The following is a 23,164-nucleotide window of genomic DNA, read 5'->3' on the forward strand; positions in this document are numbered from 1 at the left end:
GCTGCTTTATTACCTGAATAAGGTTTATTACCTTTTTCTGATAATAAACGTACTGCGTGCTCATTACAGAACATTTGGAAAATACGAGAGAGAGGAAAAAACTGAAAACTCCTTAATGCCACAACCAGAGTGAATGAACCATGGTTACCATTTTGGCGTATTTCCTTTAGGGCTATTAGAGGCATAAATACAGAGGCAGCTCAGGTCACAGTGTTGATGATTTGTTTCCCGCTTTTTCACTTACTATCCTATCGTGAGCGTTTTCCCACTTCACCGAATACGTTTTTCAAACATCCTGTTGAGTCCCTGCACGGCATTCCGATGTCGAAACGCTGGCTTATTTCAGCGCGGGGGTACGGCTTACAGGGAGCCCGGCGGACTTTTTCTCAGTCTAGCTCCCTCCTTATGTCCAGTGTCAGGGCCAGGTGAGTGGTCCAGGAGCAAAGCCAGCAGGCAGAGGAGGGAGGCCACCTGCGTGAGACCCTGGGTCGCACCAGCCTCTCCCCAGCTGAGCTAAACAGTCCAAGGAACCCGGAAAATGCCAATTAAAAAAATGTTGTTCACCTCATCTTCATGAAAAGTGTTCTTGCACTCCATGCAAATAATGCACTTAAATGTTTTGCACTAAAGGTACTCGATCTTTTTTTTTTTTTTGGCTGCATTTGGGTCTTCGTTGCTGCGCACGGGCTTTCTCTAGTTGCGGCGAGCGGGGGCTAGTCTTTGCTGTGGTGCGTGGGCTTCTCATTGCGGTGGCTTCTCTTGTTGTGGAGCACGGGCTCTAGGTGCACAGGCTTCAGTAGTTGCGGCATGCGGGCTCAGTAGATGTGACACGAGGGCCCTAGAGCACAGGGGCTTCAGTAGTTGTGGCCCATGGGCTTAGTTGCTCCACGGCATGTGGGATCTTTCCGGACCAGGGCTCGAACCCGTGTCCCCTGCATTGGCAGGCGGATTCTTAACCACTGCGCCACCAGAGAAGTGCCAGGTACTTGATCCCGTTTTGCTATTGTAACTGTTCCCCGTGGGCCTCTCTCATTTCCTTCTGATGGACCACACCCCCAGGACTTCACCTGGCTCTGGAGCCCAGAGCCGATGCCTTGGCTAGGATTACCTTGACGGTCTACCGCCCCGTGGACATGCCGGGCAAGGGGGGTGGTTGTAGCCGGGGGTATCAGTGCAGCCCATGTCATGGCTGTACGGGATTCCAAAGTAGTAATCAAACCCTGGAAGAGAAGGAACGGGTTAGGCTATGAGCCTGCATTCTTACACCCAGGACAGAAATTTAATTTTCCATGATTTAATTCTGCAGTGTTATGGCGTATGTAATTAAAAGAGGATTTGATTAATAGCCCTTCGTAGTGTGCAAAGAAAACACTTTGCTGGGTTCTGGCTGCAAGACTAGATTCGCAAAACTTCTTGTGATTAGCATTAACCCTGCGTGGAAGGAAGTGGGGAGAACGTCTTGAACACCTCCCGTTCCCAGTGCGATGATGGACACCGCTGGGAAATATCTGGTGAAAATCTACTACCTGCGTGACACTCTGGGGGGTAAAAGAGTATACTCTGCCCTCAAGAGCGGGAGGATAAGAAGCAGAGATTCAGCTCTAAGAGATGGATTGTCAGCAAGCCCACAAGAGGGATCAGAGGGTGAAGTTACCCCTGGATGCTGCGGGTGGGATGTGGTTGAGACAGGAATCTCAAAATGCTTCTCAGAAGAGTTGCCATTTCAGCTGGACGCAGAGGGCTGGCAGGATTGGACTTGAGAGGGTGGAGGGGTATTGGAGGGAGGATGTGAGGGTCAAACTGAGACCTGAAAACCCTGTGTTGACTTTTTTCTGAGACCCTCCCATATCCCAGCTCTTCTCCAGCACAAGCTTCCGTGTGAAGTTTCCCACAGAATTCCCTACTCCCCGCCGAGCCCCTGCTTCAGTGAACCCATCAAACGATCTTTACTTCTTACCACGCGGGGCCTCACGGGGGCCAAGTGTTCCCGGACACGTGAAGGACTGGGTCGAGGAGAACACTGATGGCCTCACGACGGGGTAGCCCGAAGGGTAGACAGGCACCAAAGAGGGGGGCCGGGAAAGGTGCCGGGCAAGAGGGATGTGCAAACAGAGGCACCTCAAACCCACCCAGGTGAGCCTGTGAACGAAGGTGTCCTGACTCAGGAGAGAGGCCCCTCAGGGGCAGGATGGCTGAAACATTTATAGAGTCCTTTTACACAGAGACCTTTATTTTCTGTTTCCCAGGTAACCAATCCTCCAAAGAATTCTTACCACGGAAGTTGGGGTGATAAGAGCCATGGTGTCCAAGATGCCACTTGCCTGGAAGAAAACGAGAGAGAGAGACACTTTGAGAGGAATCCCCATGGGGGCTCCTAGCCCCTTGGTGGAGCTGATCACACACTCAGGTCTCCACCAGCTTTGCCCTTTCCTGAGCACAAGCAAAGAGAGGCTCACGTGCTGTGTGACAGCCAAGCCTCGTTCTCTGGGACCGAGAGGGAGTCCCCAGGGAGACAGAAAGCAAGCAAGGATGACTCATGACCCAGGCAGGAAAGCGTGCGGGGGGTGGGGGGTGGGGGAAGACGAGCCATTACCGGGAGCCCAGAGAAGTTAGCAGGCTGAGCTCCTGCCCCCCAAAGAGGGTGCAGCGCCCACGGCAACGCCCCCCCCCCACACCCCGCCAGGGCTCACCACACCTTCCGCTCGGCCCTCCTGCCTGGGGCCCTGCAAAGGACCCAAGGAGCAAGTGCACGGCCCAGACAGTCCCAGAGATGCCGCTCCCGCCTGCTTTCATCATCATCCTCTGCAGAAGCTGAGCGGGGCGCCGCCTCCCTGCGCCGCCCGAGCCAGGCCAGCAAGGAGGAAGCTCTGCCGCAGGGCTGCTCCTGGCGCTGTAAACGCGTTCACTGGGGGGCATGAGGCGAGGCTGGGACCCTCTGACCTGCTCATTCTCTGCTCTCCGGGTAAAGATCCCACAGGGAAGTCACCCACGAGGCGAGGGGAAGAATCCAAAACGCGGGGCAAAGACCAGTACGGCGGCAGCGTGAAACAACGCCAAGGACGGAAAGAAACAGGCAACCACAGGAGTCTGACTCAGTAAGTTATCTCACGTGGCCTCAGTACAGTGCTTCCAAACCATCTTTTCAAGACACACGCCTGTGGCCAAAACGAGCAACGGTGAATCGAGGTGAAGGGTATATGGAGGTCTAGGAGTCCCTTCTTGCAACTGGTCTGTAGGTTTGAAAACGAATGTCATAAAAAGTTGAGGCAAGTGGGTTAAGCTAAGTGGAATGCTTAGATTCAGCATGACGTGGAAATATAAAATTATAGTACAATTTTAAAATTGCTTCTAAGATTATAATAAGCGTGTAAAATTATATCACCAGGACATAGAAAATAATAGGAGGGGGAGAAAAGTAGGGCCGAGTGATAACATGTGCAGCTGGGGACAAACACATTAGCACAGAGCAAGATGAGAAGCAAACAGTGAGTGGTGTCAGTGGACTCGGTGTTCCCTCAGCAGGCTTCTCACTTGCCCTGTAAGCGCGCTGCTAGGAAGTTCACGATCTCAACAAGGAGCTACGCTTCAGTACCCTCTCCCAGAAAAGCAAAAGGTGTCATGAGAGGTGAACAGTCGACCTGTAATCAGTTGCCTTCTTGGGATTTAAAGGCCTGAAGAAGGAGGGGCAAGCGAGATCGAACCCAGCTCGAGAAGAATCCAGTGCCCCTGATGCGGCATGAAGTGTTAGGGCCAGAGAGCCCGGGGACCAAAGCCCTTCCGCCCCCCGGGCTGGGAGTCTTACACGGATGCAGGGACAGGGCGGGTGAGGACGCTCAGCCCATAGTGAGAGCCTCAGAATAGTTCGTACCTCCGGGTATGGAGAGAAAGGGGTGAAAAGGAGAGCCGGTTGGGACCTTAATGGTCTCGTCCTCCCAGGACAATGAAGGCCACACTGCAGTCTGATCTTCTGCAAAGTTATGTCAGGCTCCTTGACCCAGGGGAGGAGCCAGGCCGACACACCAGGAATGCCAGCTTCCTGCAGGTTAACGGGGAGCCCGGGGCCCCGAGGACATCCCCACAGGGACCCTCGTTGCCCCTTCACGTGGTGGAGGGAGGCGGGAACCCCGCCGGCCCCAGCTCTTGGAGAGCCAGGATCCTAAGCACAGGCAGCCTGAGGATGCCGTCGGGACGCTGGGTTGTCTTGGCCTCTGTAGGGGGCACCGGGGAAACTAGTTCCATCCATGGTTTAGTCCCCTGGCAGGTCGTTTCAGTCACTTAGAGCTGAAAGCATCCCCAACTTCTACAGCAAGAAATGAGCAGAAAAGCGGACACGAGCAGGAGCGGCGGCAGCTCTGCAGACACAAAGCAGTCAGCACAGAAAATGCAGGGGGGACGGGGGTCTGGGCGGTGGAGGCCACGTTACCAATCAGCCCGGTGACGTAGCCAGCCCGCTGCAGCACTTCGGCCAAGGTGGTCTCGTTGAGTGGAAGGCCCCCCACAGAGGTGACCGCAAAGTTGTGAGGGACTCCATTGCGGAGGCCAAGCCGGCCGGTGAGCAGGGCGGCCCGGGAGGGCGAGCAGGTGGACGCAGCCGCGTGGAAGTCCACAAACCTGCGCGGAGAGGAGAGCGATGGGGGTCGGCCTGGCCACAGAAAGCCGGGCCAAGAGGGATTCAATCCCTGGGGTCCCAGCGCTGGGAAAACGCTCCAGGACCCGCCAGCCGTGGGACAGGTAAAGAAAATGAAGCCGAGAGACGCGTTATGTGACTAACCCAGGGTCACACAGCTCATTCGAAGGGATTTAATCCCACATATTGAACGGATCCCCTTTATTTGCAGATTCCACATTTTATATTCACCTACTCACTTAATGCATCTGTAACCCCAGAAATGAACACTCGTGGCTCTGAAGGGATAGTTCACGGATATACGCAGACCTGTGAAAATCTGCACATTTCCAGCTGAGGTTGTACAAGGTGACCTTCTTGTTTGGGCTCTCACAGATTCAGTGTTCACAGGGACGTTATAGAACATCACCACTGCTGACACAAGAGCTGACTATCTATTACTCCTTACTGTAAGCCCAGCCCTTTTTCAGACACTATGGAGAAACCGAGAAGTCTAGCCATTTTCTTCCCCTCAAGGAACGTGAGTAAATTGAATGTCACTAACGAAGGGGCAACCTGACTTCATGTGTCTCCTGAGGGGATGCAATATGAATTCATAACGCCAAGGATTCTTACTGAAAACGTTTAACCTGAATCTAGTCAGACCCCTGGACCTAATTTCCACATTACAGGGAAAAAAAAAAGCTAATGCAAGACCAAATTAAATGACCCCACAAGAAGAGACTTTACCAAACCATCCTCTAGACGTTCGATAAGACAACCAGTCCCATCTCTTCAAACAGTCAACATCTGAGGGAACGACGGGACGGACGGGGCGATACTGTGCATAAGGAAAGACTAAAGAGATAGAACCAAGTGCAATACATGAATCTTACTGGATCCCAGTTCAGAAGAGCTGGCAACACACCTGAGGGCTAATTAGGGAGGGAGATTTAATATGAACTGGATATAAAATGATATTAGGGGATTATCGCTCATTTTCAGGATTACGGCCATGTGGGAGAATGTTTCTATTCTTTTCCTTCTGGTTTTAGTGAGATATAATTGACACATAACCTTGTACTAGTTTCAGGGGTACAACATCATAATTTGATATAAGTGCATATTATGAAATGATCATCACAGTAAAGTTTAGTTAACATCTGTCACCTCCCACAGTCACAAACTTTTTTCCTGTGATGAGAACTTTTAAGATCTCCTCTCTCAGCGACTTTCAAATACACAAGACAGCATTGGTGACGCTCGTCCCCATGCTGTGCATTACGTCTCATGACTTACACCCAGAAGTCGTCACCACCTTCACCCATTCTTCCCCACCTCCGAAACCATCCTCCACACTGATGCAAATGTCCTTCCACAGTGGGAGTCGGATCACACCAGTCTCTTACTGGAAAACACAATCTCTCTCTGCCTGCTTCTCGGAGCTCAGCCGCTGCCCCGCTCCTGCCCTGAGCTGCTTCCTCACATCCTCCCAAGCCCCCACTTACCCTGTCCGCTGTGCCTTTGCCCATGCTCTTCCCCCACTCCCCAAACCCTTCCCCTAGTGTCCCACCTTATCTTGACTGACCAGTCCCAGTCGTCTTCAAGACCCCGCTCAAAGACTCAGATGTTACCCCCCCAGGTCACCCTCCCTGCCTCTCCCTGCCTCTCCCCCAACCCCCCAATCTGCACCTCCCCACCCCACGTGGAGTCAAGGCCCCCTCTTCTCTACGTGATCATATAGCCTTTGGCATCTCCTTTACAACACTGAACTCTAATTCTTTGTTTTCCCTTTTGGGGCAGCTTCCAGATGGCCACGAATCCGTGGATAGGCCTCCCCGTGACAGGCGGGGCCTGAGGTCCCCCCGCCCTTGACGCTGTGAGTGCTTTGAGCCCCAGAGGATGTGAAGGGGACACTGCACCAGTTTCTGGGCTCAGCCCTCACGAGACTGGTAGCTTCCACCTCCTCCCTGAAAACACTCTGTGAGCCGCTGGGTGAGAAATCGACTCCCCCAACACGGCCCAGCTGGACAGGCCATCTGTAGGTGCTCCGGCCAATGACCCCAGCGGAGGCCACTGCGTCTAAATGTCACAGGTGTGCGTGAGGCCACCCTGGACCTCCCAGCGCAGCCATCTGCCTGCTGAATTTCACCAGAGCCGCCTTGGTCAACACAACAAGGTAAAGAATCACCCAACCGAGAGATGCCTGAATTCCTGACCCTCGGCATCATGAGACGTGATGAAATGGTTGTTGTTTTGAGCTGCTGACTTCGGGGATGGTTTGTTACTCAGCAGTTCGCCACCAGAGCAGCATCTGTCTCCCACCGGACCATCCTCTCCCGACCATTCAGTCCTCAGCCCCGCACGAGGTGGGCACCACCCAGCGCATGTGGAGAGGGTGATGCCACCATACTCTTTGCTTTTGTACAACACGGTGAGTCTCTGCTAAAGAGGCCTGGGCCTCAGTCCCTGAGGATGGGTGAATTCACAGAGCGGTGACACGCACCGAGAGGTCCCAGCAATGCCCATCTGAAAGCGCCGGCCCAGCCCTGAAGCCGTGCTCTTCAAGCAGACGTGCGATGCCTCCATCTGACAGAATGAGGGCAGGGGAGCGAGGTGCTCCAACGCTCATGCTGGGTCCGCAGGTGCTGGGCGAGGCCTCCCTCCAGCCTCGGGGAGCTCCAGGGCCCCCGACTCTGGCTTCACACCCCTGCCAGCACTTCCTTCCTGTCCCTCCGTCCCCTGGGGCTGGAAGTAGCACGTGCAGCCTCCCTTCTGTCCATCGGTTGCTGGTCCCCTGGGTAATTTCCCAGGCACCGGCTTCTCTCACAGCACCCCAGCTGCCCACATACTGCGGCCTCAGGGAGTTCGATTCCTGGGGCAAAATCCAGGATCCTGGACGTTGCATGCGGCTGGCAACCGCTGCCCTTGGAATCCCAAACTGAGCTCCACTTCAATGTGCGTACTTTTCTCCCAAGAAAACGTTCATTTGTACCCAGCCTCTTCTGTTCTTTTCCTCCCAAGATTAAAGCACAAACATCCTCCTAGATCACACTCCTAAATGTTCCTTAAAATGACGACTACTGGGACTTCCCTGGTGGCGCAGTGGTTAAGAATCCGCCTGCTAATGCAGGGGACACAGGTTCGAGCCCTGGTCCGGGAAGATCCTATGCGCCGCCGGGCAACTAAGCCCGTGCGCCACAACTACTGAAGCCCACGCGCCGTAGAGCCCGTGCTCCACAGCAATAGAAGCCACCTCAATGAGAAGCCTGTGCACTGCAGTGAAGAGTGGTCCCCGCTCGCCGCGACTAGAGAAGGCCAGCGTGCAGCAACAAAGACCCAACGCAGCCAAAAGTAAGTTAATTAAGATAATGACAATGACTCTTACTACGACTAGATTACTACTACGGTACCACACACTCGGCGGCTTTCATTACTCTCACAGCTAATGCTCAGGCTTCTAGAATCCGGGCACTTCTCTAAGCCGCGAGCACCCACTGTCACTGGACTCATTCTGCTCTGCAGGTGTAGCTCCGTATGGGTCACCTCCTTACCCACAGCAGTGGGAGCAGCTGCACGATCGGCAGGGCCCGGAGCAAAGGCCCTTTTACTCAGAACCTACCAAGCATTTCAAGATGGCGGCCGCAGAGCATTAACCCACCATCCACACCACGGTGCGGAGCTGAACAGCACTCAACCCGCCCAGCTGAACGCGGCAGCCCTGCCCCCCATTTACATTTGCTGCCCCCAGTTCCTCCTCTCCCAGTTTTCCATGGGGCGGCCAAAGTGATCTTGAAAACTGTTTATCAGCTAACATTATTCCTGGCTGGAAACCCACAAATAAGTCCTCACTGCAATTTAGGTAAACCCAAAGTCACGGTCGTGAGCTTCTCAAGCGGCGAGCTGGAGCACACAGATACAGCCAAACACTGATAGCTAGTAGGTTTTCTGAGATCCAGCTCCTCCCAGCCCCAGGGGCAGCCAGGCGGGACCCCGGGCAACTGGAGGTTCCTGGGCATCCATGCCCTGCACAGTCCCAGGGAAGTAATCCCGTTAGAGCAGAGAACGGAGGGAGCCCTGCAGGTGCGGCGCCAGGCATCCTTGTTGGAGTCCCACGCTGGCCACCTCCAACCACCAGCAGCCTGGGTGGAGCTCCTTGGAACGGGGTGCAAGGATCCTGACAGCGTGGAACCCCACGCCCAGGGGATCTGGACCCAGGCGTCGTCATCCCTATTCCCACCCCGGTTCCCCCCAGCAGCCACACCACCCAGAGCGGCTCTACCGAGATCACCCCGAGCTTGCCCCTGCCTCAGGCCCTTCTCATGTCCCCTCCGTCTGGAAGGCTGTGTTCTGGTCTCCGCGTGACGGGCCCCTTCTTTTCATCCGGGTCTCAGCTCTCATTTCACCTACTCAGGGAGGGCTTTCCTGACCTGACCACTCTCCACTGCATCACTGTTCTATCCTGTCTTGAGCCTTTATCCACTCGGACCTCACCTTGCTCACGGACTGGTCTCCCTGCTTGCTGCCCGGCTGCCCCTCTAGAACGGGGTCCCCGAGAGCCTGGGTGTGTCTGCCCGCTGCCACCGCCGCCCCCGCCCCGGGGGGCTGGTTCCCGACCCCAGGAAGGAGGGTTCTCTGATTTGGGCAGCTGGAGTCCTGCACTCCACCAGCGAGATGGCTCTTCCCATCTGGGGGGACTGGGGCTTCCTCGGCCGGGTTCCCTGCGGGAACCAGACTTTGAGACGCTCCCAGTGGACATTCACTCCTGCCCTCACCCATCTGTGCCTCTCGACAGGTACAGACGCGCATCACCGCTCAGCCCAAACCCTTCACTCTGAGCTGCTGGTCTTAGTTCCACCAGCCATACCTGGCGGAAGGACGGCAGGGAGGGGACCACAGCCCTCTCCGTCAGAGGCTTACACTTCAGCAGAGGGTCAAGACCTATGTGGGTAACCAGACAAAATAAGATGAGCCCGGCCAGAGAGACACAGTGAGTGAGGTATGGGTGGTGGAGCGGCAGGAGGGATAGAAGTGCGGGCAAACAGGTGTGGGTTCATCACCGGCCCCGGCTCCCTCCAGTGTGAGACAAGACAGGTAACTCCAGCCAGGTCTCAGTATCCTCATCTGCAAAGTGGGCACAACCGTAGCAGCCTCACCAGGTCATCTGAGGGATCTGATGGCACGATATGCGTCAAGCCCTTTAGCAGCGCTCCGGGGTCAGAGTAGATTTTTTAATTCATCGTAGTCTGCGTGACGGTTATCATAGCTAAATGGGGAGAAAGAGCGCATTTCAGGTGTGAGAGGGGAGCAGTGTGCAAGGCATAAACGGACGGGATCCTAGGGGCGGTGGCACTTGGCTCCTGTCGGGACCACTCGGGCATCCTATTTGCTCCGCAAATCCATACATCACAGGTCACCCCGGCCCCAACGTGCATCCTCCCTGCGAGAGCCCGCGTCCACCCGCTCCGGTCAACCTGGCATCACCTCTGAGTCCCTCTGCTGTCCCCCCACCTGAATCACTTCAGCGACCTTACAAGAAGCCAGGTACGCTCTCTCCAGCCCGGGTTTGCCCGCGGGTGGGTCATGCCGGGCCCCGGCCCCCGGTCTTCAGTGACTTCCGGTCTTCAGTGATTCCTTCTGCTTGGCCACGGTAACTCACCACGCACAGGTCCAACCTCCCTCTCCGGCCCCTGAGCCACTGCTGCCTGCCTGCCTGCCTGCCTGCTATGGGTTGAACTGTGTCCTCCCCAAAAGATAAGCTCAAATCCTAACCCCCATACCTCAGAAGGCGACCTATTTAGAAACAGGGTCATTGCTGGTGTAATTAGCTAAGATAAGGTTACACTGGAGTAGGGTGAGTCCTTAACCCAATGTAACTGGTGTCCTTAAAACAAGAGGAGAGAAACAAGGTCCTACTGTAGAGCACAGGGAACTATATTCAATATCCTGCGACAAACCGTAATGGAGGGGACTTCCCTGGTGGCGCAGTGGTTAAGAATCCGCCTGCCAATGCAGGGGACACAGGTTCGATCCCTGGTCCAGGAAGATCCCACATGCCGCGGAGCAACTAAGTCCATGCGCCACAACTACTGAGCCTGCGCTCTAGAGCCCGCGAGCCACAACTAGTGAGCCCACGAGCCACAGCTACTGAGCCCGCATGCCTAGAGCCCGTGCTCCGCAACAAGAGAAGCCACTGCAGTGAGAAGCCCACGCACAGCAATGAAGAGTAGCTCCCGCTCGCCGCAACTAGAGAAAGCCCGCGCGCAGCAACGAAGACCCAACGTGGTCAAAAATAAATTTAAAAAATAAATAAACAAAATAAAATAATTTAGAAAACCATAATGGAAAAGAATATGAAAAAGAATATTATATATATATGTAGAACTGAATCACTATACTATATTTCAATAAAATTAAAAAAAAAAAGAAAAGAAAAGAGGAGAGAGACACAGCGAGGAGACCTGCAGGTCTCTCGGAGGGCAGATGGCCAAGTGACTGAGGAGACGAAGACTAGCGTTGGATGCACACGCGACGGAACGCCTGGGGCTGCCAGGCGGTGGAGAGGGAAGGAGCTTCTTCTAGCGTCTCAGAGGGAGCGTGACTCAGCCAGCACCTTGACCTTTAACTGCCAGCCTCCAGAACCGTGTGACAGAACACATTTCTGTTGTTTTAAGCCCCTCCGTTTGTGGCGCTCGGTCACGGCAGCTCCTGGAAACGAACACACCAGCCTACAAATCCCCGAAGTTCAGCCCGACAGGACTCTTCTTCCTGGAACGCCTCCCATCCCCTCCCTGCCGTCCCGCACCCCACGTGCAGCTCGCCAGCCCGATGCCCCGACTTGGCTGTATCTCAGCCTGCAGGCCCGGCCTCTCTCCCCGCCCCTCCCAATCCCTACCTAACCTTCAAAGCCTCCCATTGTCACAAAGTCTTCCCTTATTCCCCAGAAGGATGGCTCTTGACTCTGACCTCCGGAGCTCCTGAACCCTCCTGGCAGCCTGAATGTAGACACTCATCTGACAGTATCCGGGCGCTGACTAAAGGGGTTTCCGTGGGGCTGCTGATGCAGCCCCTGCCCTCACATCCACGCACCCCGACGTGGGCCCATCGGAGCAGCACAGCCCTCTCCTCAACGATCGGGCCCACGACCTGAGCAGGGCTATTCAGAATCCAAAACTGGCATTTTCTGAACCAGGCAGAGAGGAATAGCTTTTTCTCCCCCACCTCGAATCTCAAGCTAAAATGATATAATCCCAGAAGGGCAAGGGCCTCACCTCTCACCCTAACCAGGAGCCTGAAAGAATGGGTCAACGGGCTCAGAAGGCCAGACAGAAGACCGAGTCTCTCCAGAGCTTAGTCCGTGAGCCAAAGCTGTGCCCCGTTTGCGCTTCGGCTGGTAGAGCTGCGCTTCTCTTGTTTACAACCAGCCTCCTGGCTACCTCACTGGAGCTGAAACAGGATAGGGGCCTGGAGCGCAACAGGTAACAGGACAAGGTCAGTCTCTGCCCTCAAGCTGCACATGGTTCAGAGTCAGAGGTGGGCGACCCCAGCATGTGAGAGGCCTCTGGGAATCACGTGCTCCTCAAACAAGTCACGTGTAAGCTGAGACCTATAGATATATACGAAGTATAAAGATCCAGTCTGTTCTCTACGTCTGTGAGTCTGTTTCTGTTTTGTAGAGAGGTTCATTTGTGAACCATATTTTAGATTCCACATAGAAGTGACTGTAAATCATCTATACTTCAATAAAAAAATAAATAAATACAGTATAAATATCCCTTAACTTTATGTGTGTTTGTCTTAGGATACTAAAAATAGCTACCACTTATCACGTGGCTACCACCCTAATCATATTACAGATATCGTTTCAAATCATCAGAATTCCGTCTTACAGATCAGGAAGGTAACGCAGAGAATGGAGGTAGCTTTCCCGAGACCACGCAGCCGGCATGAACACGCATCTTACTCTGTCTGATCCCTGTTCAGTATCAAAGACCGTGGACCCCTACGCGTAGGAAATGACAGCGCTAGAACTTGAGCCCAGGCCAGCCCGCCCCACATACCATGTTCTTCCCAGGTCCCTTTCCATCTGGGAGAAGGCTGACTGCAGCCGGGCTGGTCCACAGAAGGAAGTACCTTAAAACTAGTCACTGGCCTTGGGCTGGGACAGTTCTGAGACTCATTCTTGCTGGTGCTAACCCTGACAGCCTGACTCACATCCACGCAAACCACGTGAGCTCGTGAGGGACACCGGAATGCCTGCTTCCCAGATGACGTCCAAGGGCAGACAGAGGAACCAGAGCATCAGCAAGGTCAGTGTGTCTTCTTCCTGCACACGAAATCAGAATCCAAAGTCTGCCTTGGGGAGTGTGGAGTTAATGAACACAAAGGGAGTTCAAATGGGTCATAGGAAAAGTCTTTGTTTGCTAAGCTAGGGGACTTGTGTTCACAGTGGACTGACCTTTGCCAGTGGGTCTGGGATGCTCAAAGGCTGTGACCACCACTTCTTCTTGCCTGGTGCTACTGACTGAACGCTTGTGTCCTCCAAAAAATACATATGTGGGAGCCCTTCTGCCCGGTATCAGGGTATCTGGAGGTGGGGCCTTGGGGAGGTGATTCCCTTTATATGAAGTCCTGAGCGTGGAGCCCCCATGATGAGATTAGTGTCCTTATAAGAAAAGGAAGAGAGACCCGAGCTTTCTATTTGCCACGTGAGGACGGAGGGAGACGATGGCCCTCTGCCAGCCAGGAAGAGGGCCCTCAGCAGAGCCTGACCCAGCTGGCGTCCTGATCTTGGACCTCCCAGCTTCCAGAAATGTGAGAAATAAATGTCTGTTGTGTAAGTCACCCAGACTGCTGTATTTGTTACAGCAGCCCGAGCTGACTGATACACCTGGGCAGTGCCAAAAATACCATTCTTGGGTACCATCATGCTTGCCTGTTTTTACCACCTGTGCTAAGCATGGTCTCTCCTTGAACATGTTAATGCCATCCTTTTGGAACAGCTATAGCATATTTCTATGGCAAGATGTAACTCTGAGTTCCTCCCTAGACTGTAGGCTCTACAAGGATGGGGCTTCGAGGGGCAACTCCAGCCCCAAACAGAATGCTTTGGTGGGACAGGGCCGCCCCAGCAAAATCTGGTGAATGAACCAACAAAACGTGAAGCGAGAGGCCCCCGTCATTTGGTTGGAAAAAACACATTAGTCCATTTTCCACATAATCGCTTAAGCTGATGCTTTTAGGGCTCAGTTCCTTCCCCACTGTGTGTTAAACTTTATAGCTTAACTCTCAGGAACAATCTTATGTCCTTTGTTTCCAAGTCTTTAGAGAGCCCTGGCTATACCTCCTTCTCCAAAATACCGACCGACACCCCCCACAGCTCGATGCACTGACCTCCGTGTCACCCTCCCCCCTTCCCAGCCCCTCCCTGCATTGGGCAGGGACCAATTAATAAGCAATAAAATGGTCTTGCTCTTTGGAAATCTTCCTTTGTTTTCCCCCAAATCTATCTGGGTAGGTTCAGACCAGTTCACCAACAGGGGTCCTAATTAAAGTCTGAAACGACATTGTAAAGCGAAGCTAGAAATACAGAGCCAGACATTACAGCAGCCCGTGAACAGGAAAATCAACGCAAATTAAGACACAGCCAGACAGAAGCCAAAGCAACTCGCCATTGCATCAATTACGCATATTAGAATCCGGGAACGTAAGCGCAGGAAACGCCGCCCCGAAAGCCCCAGAGAGATACAACGTCGCGGAGTGAAGCGTGTCCAGCCTTCATTTATAAGGAATTTAAAACAAAGGATGAGGCCTGCTGTGGTCACTCTCTAAATTGCTATGTGACTGGAATAAAAGCTGTCTGTGCTCCATTCATAATTTAAAGGCTTGGAGGTGGAAATGGGTTTTTAAGATCATCTGCTGAGGCCTTTGCGTGCAGAGGGACACAGGTGGGTAGTGAGACCTGGAAAAGGCTGGAGTAGGACTTAGATGGACCAGCTCAGCTCAGCCTCCACATTGCCTTATGTTAAATGGGAAGGATGTTAAGTGAGACCATTGAGACAACCAATAGGAAGGCCCTTTGAAACTGCAAGCAGGGACCTCCCTGGTGGTCCAGTGGTTGGAACTCCACGCTTCCACTGCAGGGGGCCCGGGTTCGATTCCTGGTTGGGGAACTAGGATCCCACAGGCTGCACGGCCAAAAAAAAAAAAAAAAAAAAACACCATAAACAGGCTTCCCTGGTGGCGCAGTGGTTGAGAGTCCGCCTGCCGATGCAGGGGACACGGGTTCGTGCCCCAGTCCGGGAAGATCCCACATGCCGCGGAGCGGCTGGGCCCATGAGCCATGGCCGCTGAGCCTGCGCGTCCGGAGCCTGTGCTCCGCTACGGGAGAGGCCACAACAGTGAGAGACCTGCGTACCGCAAAAAAAAACAAAAACACACACACACACACACACACACACACACACACACACACACACAAAAAGAACTGAAAGAAAATGTGGCAGCAAATAGCCAACTTGGTGTGTTTTGCTGACTCATTCACTCATTTATCCATCCATCCATCCATCCACTCCCACTCTTGTTCTTTTCAATAAAAGGGTTCCTGCCAGCCAAGCTTGGTATAATCCTTGGCAAGTCTCCCCTTTCCTTTCCACACTCTTGCAGTGGACATGTGTGCATTCACTCTCAAGGAAGGACTCCAACAAGATATGTGACAACGAGATGGACGCACAGGCATCTCAGGGCCTCCTGATGGGACACTTCTGCCCACTGCCACAACCCTGAGCTGAGCCCTTCCAGCCACCAGCATGGGCCTCGCCTAGCGAGTGGCGCAGTCCATCCCAAATGCAGTCGATGAATTCAGCGCTCAGGGCCCCCGAACGTCTGAGGACACACAGGAGGCCCTTCGCCAGCTGCTCAGTGCACGGGCCCAGCCTTAGAATGCCCTGTCCCAGCCGTCCTCTCCCACTGGAACGCCAGCCAGACCCCGCAGAGTGGGGCTTGTTTATTGTTCGGACGCATCTGCAGCACCTAGGACAGTGCCTGTGGGGTGGAGTCCCTCTAGGAATATTTGTGGGGTGAATGGGCACCTTTCAATGCTGGGTCTTCGCCCTTTCTTTTCCCTCTGCCTACAAGACTCTCTCGTCCCCCTTCTGGCTAATGCCTACTCACCCTTAAGGGCTCAGCGTTCAGGTCCTAACCAATAAGCTTTATGAAGTCCCTCCTGGCTTCCCTCTGGAGAAGTAGCCTTTCTTTCCTATGGTCCCACAGCACCATCTTTCACATGCTTCTTGCTGCCAGCTTTATCGCCCAAAAGGTGAGAAGCCCAGCACGGACCTTTCTCATTTGCACCTGTGACCAATGTGTTCGTAATGTGCTAATTCTGTCCCCCCGAATGTCAATTCAATTACGTCCAACTCAGCTTATAAAAGCCCCAGGGGTGGGAGAGACATCAGGAGTTCCTGCTCTGCCTTCTAAAGGATGGCTTTCCTGTCTTTTTATCTGCCACCAGGGTGTAACCCTCTTAAGGGCAGAGCTGGCTGAGGTCTCCCAGTGTGACTCATGACCTGCCCTTAGTAGAGATCTGTTGTTGAATGACTGTAGTTAGGAGGCTTAAAGACAGAACAAATGGTAGCCACTGGACAGGCCATTCTGCACCGACACTTGCGAAGCAGGCTGGCGCCAAGGTCTCACTGGCGAATATCTCAGCTCCTCTTCTCTGAGATCGGCTGTGACCTAGATCATCACATTCCTGCACGTCCCCGTCTGCTACACGAGGATAAAGCCCACGGTCTCCACCTTGCCCCAGTGGATAGGTGGGCATCACGTGACTTTTATGGCTATTTGACCTACTCACCCAAGAACCAAGAGGCAAAACTGCCTGTCCCGTGATGCTGAGCGTTTACAAGGGGAAGACAGGATGGGACGTCCCAGAGCAAACAGCTCAGAGGTGAGGATCACAGACAAGAGGATTCCTCCCCAGTGAGGGCCCTGCACCCCAAACCTGAATTACTGTACGGGGTCAGGGGGTGGGGTGGAGAAAGCTGTAAGGGGATGACATGGTGGGGGGGAGGGTCTCTTGCTGATATAAGTCTCGTTCAGAAAGTTCTTTCTGCCCTCGCCCTCGGGGCATCTACCAGACCTCACTACCCTGCAGTTTCCAGCGCCAGCCCGGCTCCTGCAAAATCCCAAAGGCGGCAGAACGGCTGAGAAAGTCCTGAGAGGTAACAGAGTACATGAATTTCTGCAAAAAGTCAATTCTGAAAAAAGAAGTCACACCCGGCTTTTGAGTGCGTTGACAGCTCGCTTCCTTCCTCACCGGGGTCCTTTAGAGAAACCGCCTCGAGCGCCTGGAGCCTCTGACCTACCAGGGTGGACACTGACCTCTGATTCCAAGCTCAGCCACTGCCTAGAACTCTCAGTGCTGCAGGGACTTGACTCAAAATTAAAATGAGGGCAGAGAAGGCGTGAAGCGGGGAGGAAGAGAAATCAAGGTACACAGTTAACAGATTACACATCAATTTACAGAAGGAAACGTATGTACAATATACTGTCACCTTCACCCCATGTTCATTGCAGCACTATTTACAATAGCCAAGATATGGAAGCGATCTGAGTGTCCATCGACAGGTGAATGGATAAAGAAGATGTGGTATATACACACCGTGGAATATTACTCAGCCATAAGAAAGAATGAAATAACGCCATTTGCAGCAACACGGATGGACCGAGACAATATTACACTCAGTGAAGTAAGTCAGACAGAAAAAGACAATTACTGTGTGGTTTTACTTACATGTGGAATGTAAAAAGGAAAACAAATGAACAAGCAAACAAAATGGAAATGGAGTCATAGACACAGAGAACAAACAGGTTGTTGCCCAAGGGGAGAGGGGATGAGTGAAATGGGTGAGGAAAATGAAGAGGGACAAACTTCCAGTTACAAAATAAATGAGTCACAGGTATGAAAATACAGTGTGAGGAATAATCACTAACTAGGTGACACCTTTGTGTGCTGACAGATGACAAATAGACTTTATCATGATGATCATTCTGATATGTATAGAAAGAGCAAATCGCTGTGCTGTGCACCAGGAAATAACATAGCCTTGTAGGTGGATTACGAAAACAAGCAGGAACCTGTGGGGCACTCCCGGGCACAAAAGCCTTTCCATGTCCCCCATTTCTTGTTTGTAGGAAATAGGCTTCATCCAGCCTCCTTGACCTTCCAAAGGTCAGATTCAAATAGTTGTTAATCAGGAAAGGGAGGGGATGCAGAAGCAAGGGAGGGGCAGTCAAGAAAGTGTAGTGCAGCCTTGGGGCAGGTCCTGGTTCCCCCTCAAAGGATACACATAACAATATATCTTTGAGCTCTTCTGTAGGAACTCCCCCACCCAGCCAACTTCAGGCTGAGCACCAGATCCCTGGAGCCCTGCCCTGTTACCTCAACACCAACCAATCAGAAGAAAGGCACACACCCTGCAGCCCTCATCCCGAATTTTGCCTATGAAAACTTCTCCCCCAGAACCATCAGGGAATTCGGGTTTTTTGAGCACGAGCCACCCGTTCTCCCTGCTTGGCCCTGCACCAAACCTTCTTCTGCTCCCAACTCTGACTCTTCCGTTGGTCTGTCCTCTCTGTGTTTCGGGCAGATGAACTTTTTGGTTGGTTTGGCCTCACTGGGCATCGGGCACACAAACTTGCATTCGGTAACGATTGCACTTCAAAGACAAACTCAGAGAAAAGAGATCAGATTTGTGGCTACAGGGTGGAGGGCGTGTGTGCCAAAGATTGAATGAGGGGCTCAAAAGGCACAAAATTCCAGCTACAAGATAAATAAGTGCCAGGAATACAATGTACAACGTGACCAATGTAATTAACACTGCTGTGCGTCATATATGTTATGTATTTTGAGAGAGTAAAACCCTGAGTTCTCGTCACAAAGAAACAAATGTTTTTCTATTTTTTTAATGTTGTATCTCTGTGAGATGCTGGATGTTCACTAAACTTACTGTGGTCATTTCATGATGTGTGTAAGTCAAATCATTATGCTGTATGCCTTAGACGTATACAGTGCTGTATCTCAATGATACTGGAAGGAAAAAGAAAAAGAAAATTAAAAAAGAAACGATACACTGCCAACGTCATTCCTGAGCCAGGCTGGCAGACAGTTTATGTGAGTGGACAGTATCTGGGCTTAGCTGGTGGGGTCACTGCTGTCTCACTGTCACTGGTCATCCTCTTCCCTCCAAGACACCTATGGCTCATAACCACTCAGGTCCTCAAACCCCGGTCTGGACAGCCTAAGTCATTGCTTGAATCCAGTCACCCAGCCAGGAGACTTATTCAAGTTACTTCTCAACCCAAGAATTTTCAAGAAATACGTTGCTTGCTCATCACAGGTGAAACTGAAACCAGGCAACTTACATTGGGGCTTGGACCCACGTTCTTTTAACTGAGATCACACACCTGGTCTCTGGACTTAATGAAGCTCAGGCTCTGGATGTCTCATCGCAGAACGAATTCAGTGAGAGACAAGGTAAGAAGTAAGAAGTGGGTTTATTTAGAGAGAACACACTCCAAAGACAGAGTGTGGGCCATCTCAGAAGGCAAGAGTGGCCCCAGGGTATGGGGTTGTCAGGTTTTATAGGGTTGGGTAATTTCATAGGCTAAGGAGAGGGAGGAGAATTCCAGCTGTTTTGGGGAAGGGGTGGGGATTTCCAGGAATTGGGCCACTGCCCACTTTTTGACCTTTATGGTCGGCCTTGGAACTGTCATGGCGCCTGGGGGTGTGTCATTTAGCGTGCTGATGTGTTACAGTGAGTGTATACTGAGGCTCAAGGTCTAGTGGAAGTCGACTTGTCTGCCATCTTGGACCCATTTGGTTCTAATCAGTTTATGTCCTGTCCTCGGACGATGTCATTCTTTCAAAGGTTTTGCCCTACCCACTTCCCTCCTATTTCAAAACTAGCACGAGCCTTTCCCTGGATGCTCTGTGGGCAAGACCCAAACTAGTGCTGCATTATCAAGCTCATCCACTGGGTTCTCGTAGAGATTTAAACATTGTTCAGACCACTTGAAATGCTGGCTGAGATGCCCGTGAAAGGTATTTGTCCTTTTCTCAATTTTAAAGTATGAGCAATTCACTCCTCTAACCCCTATTGTGATGCAAGTTTTCTAAGTTCTTGAAAAGTTTAGGTTTTAGTGGATTACAAAGTCCCTGGCATTTTCACTGAAATTCCAACATTTCGATTTTCTTCTGGTTATCATATCTTTTTTTTTTTTTTTTGCGGTACGCGGGCCTCTCACTGCCGTGGCCCCTCCCGCCGCGGAGCACAGGCTCCGGACGCGCAGGCCCAGCGGCCATGGCCCACGGGCCCAGCCGCTCCGCGGCACGCGGGATCCTCCCAGACCCGGGCACGATCCCGTGCCCCCTGCATCGGCAGGCGGACTCCCAACCACTGCGCCACCAGGGAAGCCCTATCATATCATTTTTAAACTTGCAAATGTTCAACAGCACTGCCCAGCTCAGACCTGCACAGGACACTGGCAAAACGGGAGCCCACAATGTCAAAGGCAAGACACGCTGGCTGTTGAACCTACTGACAAGGGCAGGAGGCCTTGCTGCCCCGCAGGGCACAGGTGGGCCATCTCTGGACACAGGGAGCCCCAAACAGTGATGCCCCCGAGAAAGAAACGCGGCAGCTTTCATGCTTTTCACAAATGAATTGTTTACCGTTCTCTTGGTGGGAATGTAAGTTGGTGCAGCCACTATGGAAAACAGTATGGAGGTTCCTCAGAAAACTAAAAATAGAACTACCATATGATCCAGCAATCCCACTCCTGCCTGGGCATATATCCAGAGAAAACCATAATTCAAAAAGACACATGTACCCCAGTGTTCACTGCAGCACTATTTACAATAGCCAAGACATGGAAACAACCTAAACGTCCATCGACAGATGAATGGATGAAGAAGATGTGGTCCATGTATACAATGGAATACTACTCAGCCATAAAAAGGAACGACATAATGCCATTTGCAGCAACATGGGTGCAACTAGAGATTATCATACTAAGTGAAGTTAAGTCAGAAAGAGAAAGACAAATACCATATGATATCACTTACACATGGAACCTAAAATATGACACAAATGAACATATCTATGAAACAGAAACAGAATCAGGGACATAGAGAACAGGCTGGTGGTTGCCAAGGCGGGGGGCTGGGGGGTGATGGGGGAGGGATGGATTGGGAGTTTGGGATTAGCTGGTGCAAACTATTATATACAGGACGGATAAACAAAAAGGTCCTTCTGTAGAGCACGGGGAACTATATTCAGTATCCTGTGATAAGCCATAATGGAAAAGAATATGAAAAAGAATGTATGTATATGTATAAGTGAATCACTTTGCTGTACAGCAGAAACTAACACAACATTGTAAATCAACTATACTTCAATAAAAAATAAATTAAAAAGAAAAAAAAAAATCACCAAAATGTACTTTTAAAATGGGGCCATTTGGGACTTCCCCAGTGGTCCGGTGGTTAAGAATCTGCCTTGCAATGCAGGGGACGCGGGTTCAATCCCTGGTCGGGGAACTAAGATCCCACATGCTGTGGGGCAATGAAGCCCGTGCCACAACTACTGAGCCCGCCCGCCTCGACTACAGAGAAGCCCGAACGCCGCAGTGAAGAGCCCGAGCACCACAATGAAAGATCCCGCATGTCGCAACAAAGATCCCATGTGCCACAACTAAGACCCAACGCAGCCAAAAATAAAATAAATAAATAAAAATTTTTTCTAAAAAAAAAAATAAAATGGGGGCATTTGATCATATGTAAACTAGACCTCATTAAAGTAGATCCCGAAAAATGCTGGTCAAGAAAACAGTTGTTTATCATCATCATAAACTGCAAGCTGGATAACCCGCACCTGCATGTCAGAGAGCTGACTGTAATAGTGAAAACGCTTCATTTCTCTCTGGGCCCCAGTTTCCCCCACGTGATATGTGATGTGGACGCTCTTTGATCTGAGCTGCTGGAAATGAGTTCAAGGCCATGGGGTCTTAGGCCGCAATCCCTATTTTATCTCCATGGAACTGGAGTTTAGGAAGTCTGAAAAGGGACACCAAAATCAAGGCTCTGAAAATGTTGCTGCTTCTTTTTCCCCTGGCCGCACCATGCACCTTGTGGGATCTTAGTTCCCGGACCAGGGATTGAACCCGGGGCCCCAGCAGTGAGAGCTCAGAGTCCTAACCACAGGACCGCCCAGGAAGTCCCAAATTTTGCTTTTCTTTCCCCAAGGATTCCTTTTTCTTGCAACCACGATGACATCATAATTATGTTGTGAATGGTGCCTCTTCTGACCACAAAATTGGCAAATTGCATCGACCATAGTCAGATGGAAAAAAACACGAATGGGGACTTCCCTGGTGGTCCAGTGGTTAGGACTCGGCGCTCTCACTGCTGGGACCCCGGGTTCAATCCCTGGTCCGGGAACTAAGATCCCACATGCCACGTGGCAGGAAGGAAGGAAGGGAAGAAGGGAGAAAGGAAGAAAAGTGACTTGGGGACTTGGTGGAGGAATGAGCAGAATCGAGCAGATTCCGAGAGGACAGCTGAGTCTCACGGCCCAGCTTGGGGAAGGATGAGGGTCCAGCACAGACAGAGGGAGGAGCTTCTGGAACAAAAGCTGAGCCAACATGCTTGACCCTCCAGCCAAGGGAGGGGGATGGGAGGAGAGCAGGGCAGCAGAGCCAGAGGTTCAGGGGAAACACAAGAGCTCACACCTACCAGGGACCTGCTGCTGTCTTACATGACTTAACCCATTTCCTCCTCAAAATGACCCACGATGATGCCACTACTGTCCCATCTTAGAGATGGTCAGACTGAGGCCCGGCAAAGTTTACTCATGAGCCTGGTGTCCCAGAGCTAGTAAGTGACAGAGTCGGGCAGCCTGGTTCCAAGTCCCGCTGCGGTTAACTCGCCTCTGCCTGTCCAGAAGCCCGAACCCAGGCACACAGATTTTGTTGAGCAGCTACCATGCTCCAGGCATCGTTTTAAGCACTGGAGCCATGAACAAGATAGATTAGACAGCTCCTCTAGGGAGCTGACATTCCAGGATGAGAGAAGGCAATAAAGAAGTAAACAAAGATCATGTCGGCGGTGATACGGGTCATGGAAACAAATCAGGAGAAGAAGTGAGAGACACGCTTGGTGAAGGGTTAGGGAGGTCAGAGAGGCCTCCTCCAGGATGTGACATTGGAGCCGAGACTGACCAGCCACTCAGAGCCTGAGGGGAGAGCTTGCCAGGAAGAGGGAAGAAACAGCCAGTGCAAAGGCCATGAGGCAGACGGAACGTGGGGAGGAGCTTGGAGATGCAGTCAGAGCCAGCACGGGGGAGATTGCAGGCGTCTGCAGCCTTGGCAACCACACATTCTCGGCCGGTGGAGCCTCGTGTCCAACAGCTGCATCGATGACTGACACCCCAACCACATCTCTCGGTTGCCTCTTCCACCTTCACGGCACAGAGGTCCTTTGTCAGCTCCAGAGGG

The 23,164-nt window shown here is 52.1% G+C and overlaps 1 protein-coding gene across 6 annotated transcripts in view; it reads right to left on the bottom strand.

The window, feature by feature from the left end:
- ARSG (arylsulfatase G) overlaps positions 1-23,164 on the bottom strand; it is a 72,283-nt gene that overhangs the window by 44,058 nt on the left and 5,061 nt on the right. For 4 of the 6 annotated variants that reach the window (XM_060133852.1, XM_060133850.1, XM_060133851.1 and 1 more), the window contains 3 exons: positions 4,424-4,611; positions 2,274-2,321; positions 1,109-1,220 (listed from right to left, as the gene is read on the bottom strand). In XM_060133852.1, coding sequence (XP_059989835.1) covers positions 1,109-1,220; positions 2,274-2,321; positions 4,424-4,611 — 348 coding nt within the window. Of the gene's footprint in view, positions 1-1,108; positions 1,221-1,957; positions 2,140-2,273; positions 2,322-2,695; positions 3,097-4,423; positions 4,612-23,164 lie in introns of those variants that run through there. The other 2 variants (XM_060133854.1, XM_060133849.1) reach the window with 2 other exon arrangements.

Source organism: Lagenorhynchus albirostris, chromosome 20 (assembly GCF_949774975.1).
Source record: "Lagenorhynchus albirostris chromosome 20, mLagAlb1.1, whole genome shotgun sequence".
Lineage (NCBI taxonomy): Eukaryota > Metazoa > Chordata > Mammalia > Artiodactyla > Delphinidae > Lagenorhynchus > Lagenorhynchus albirostris.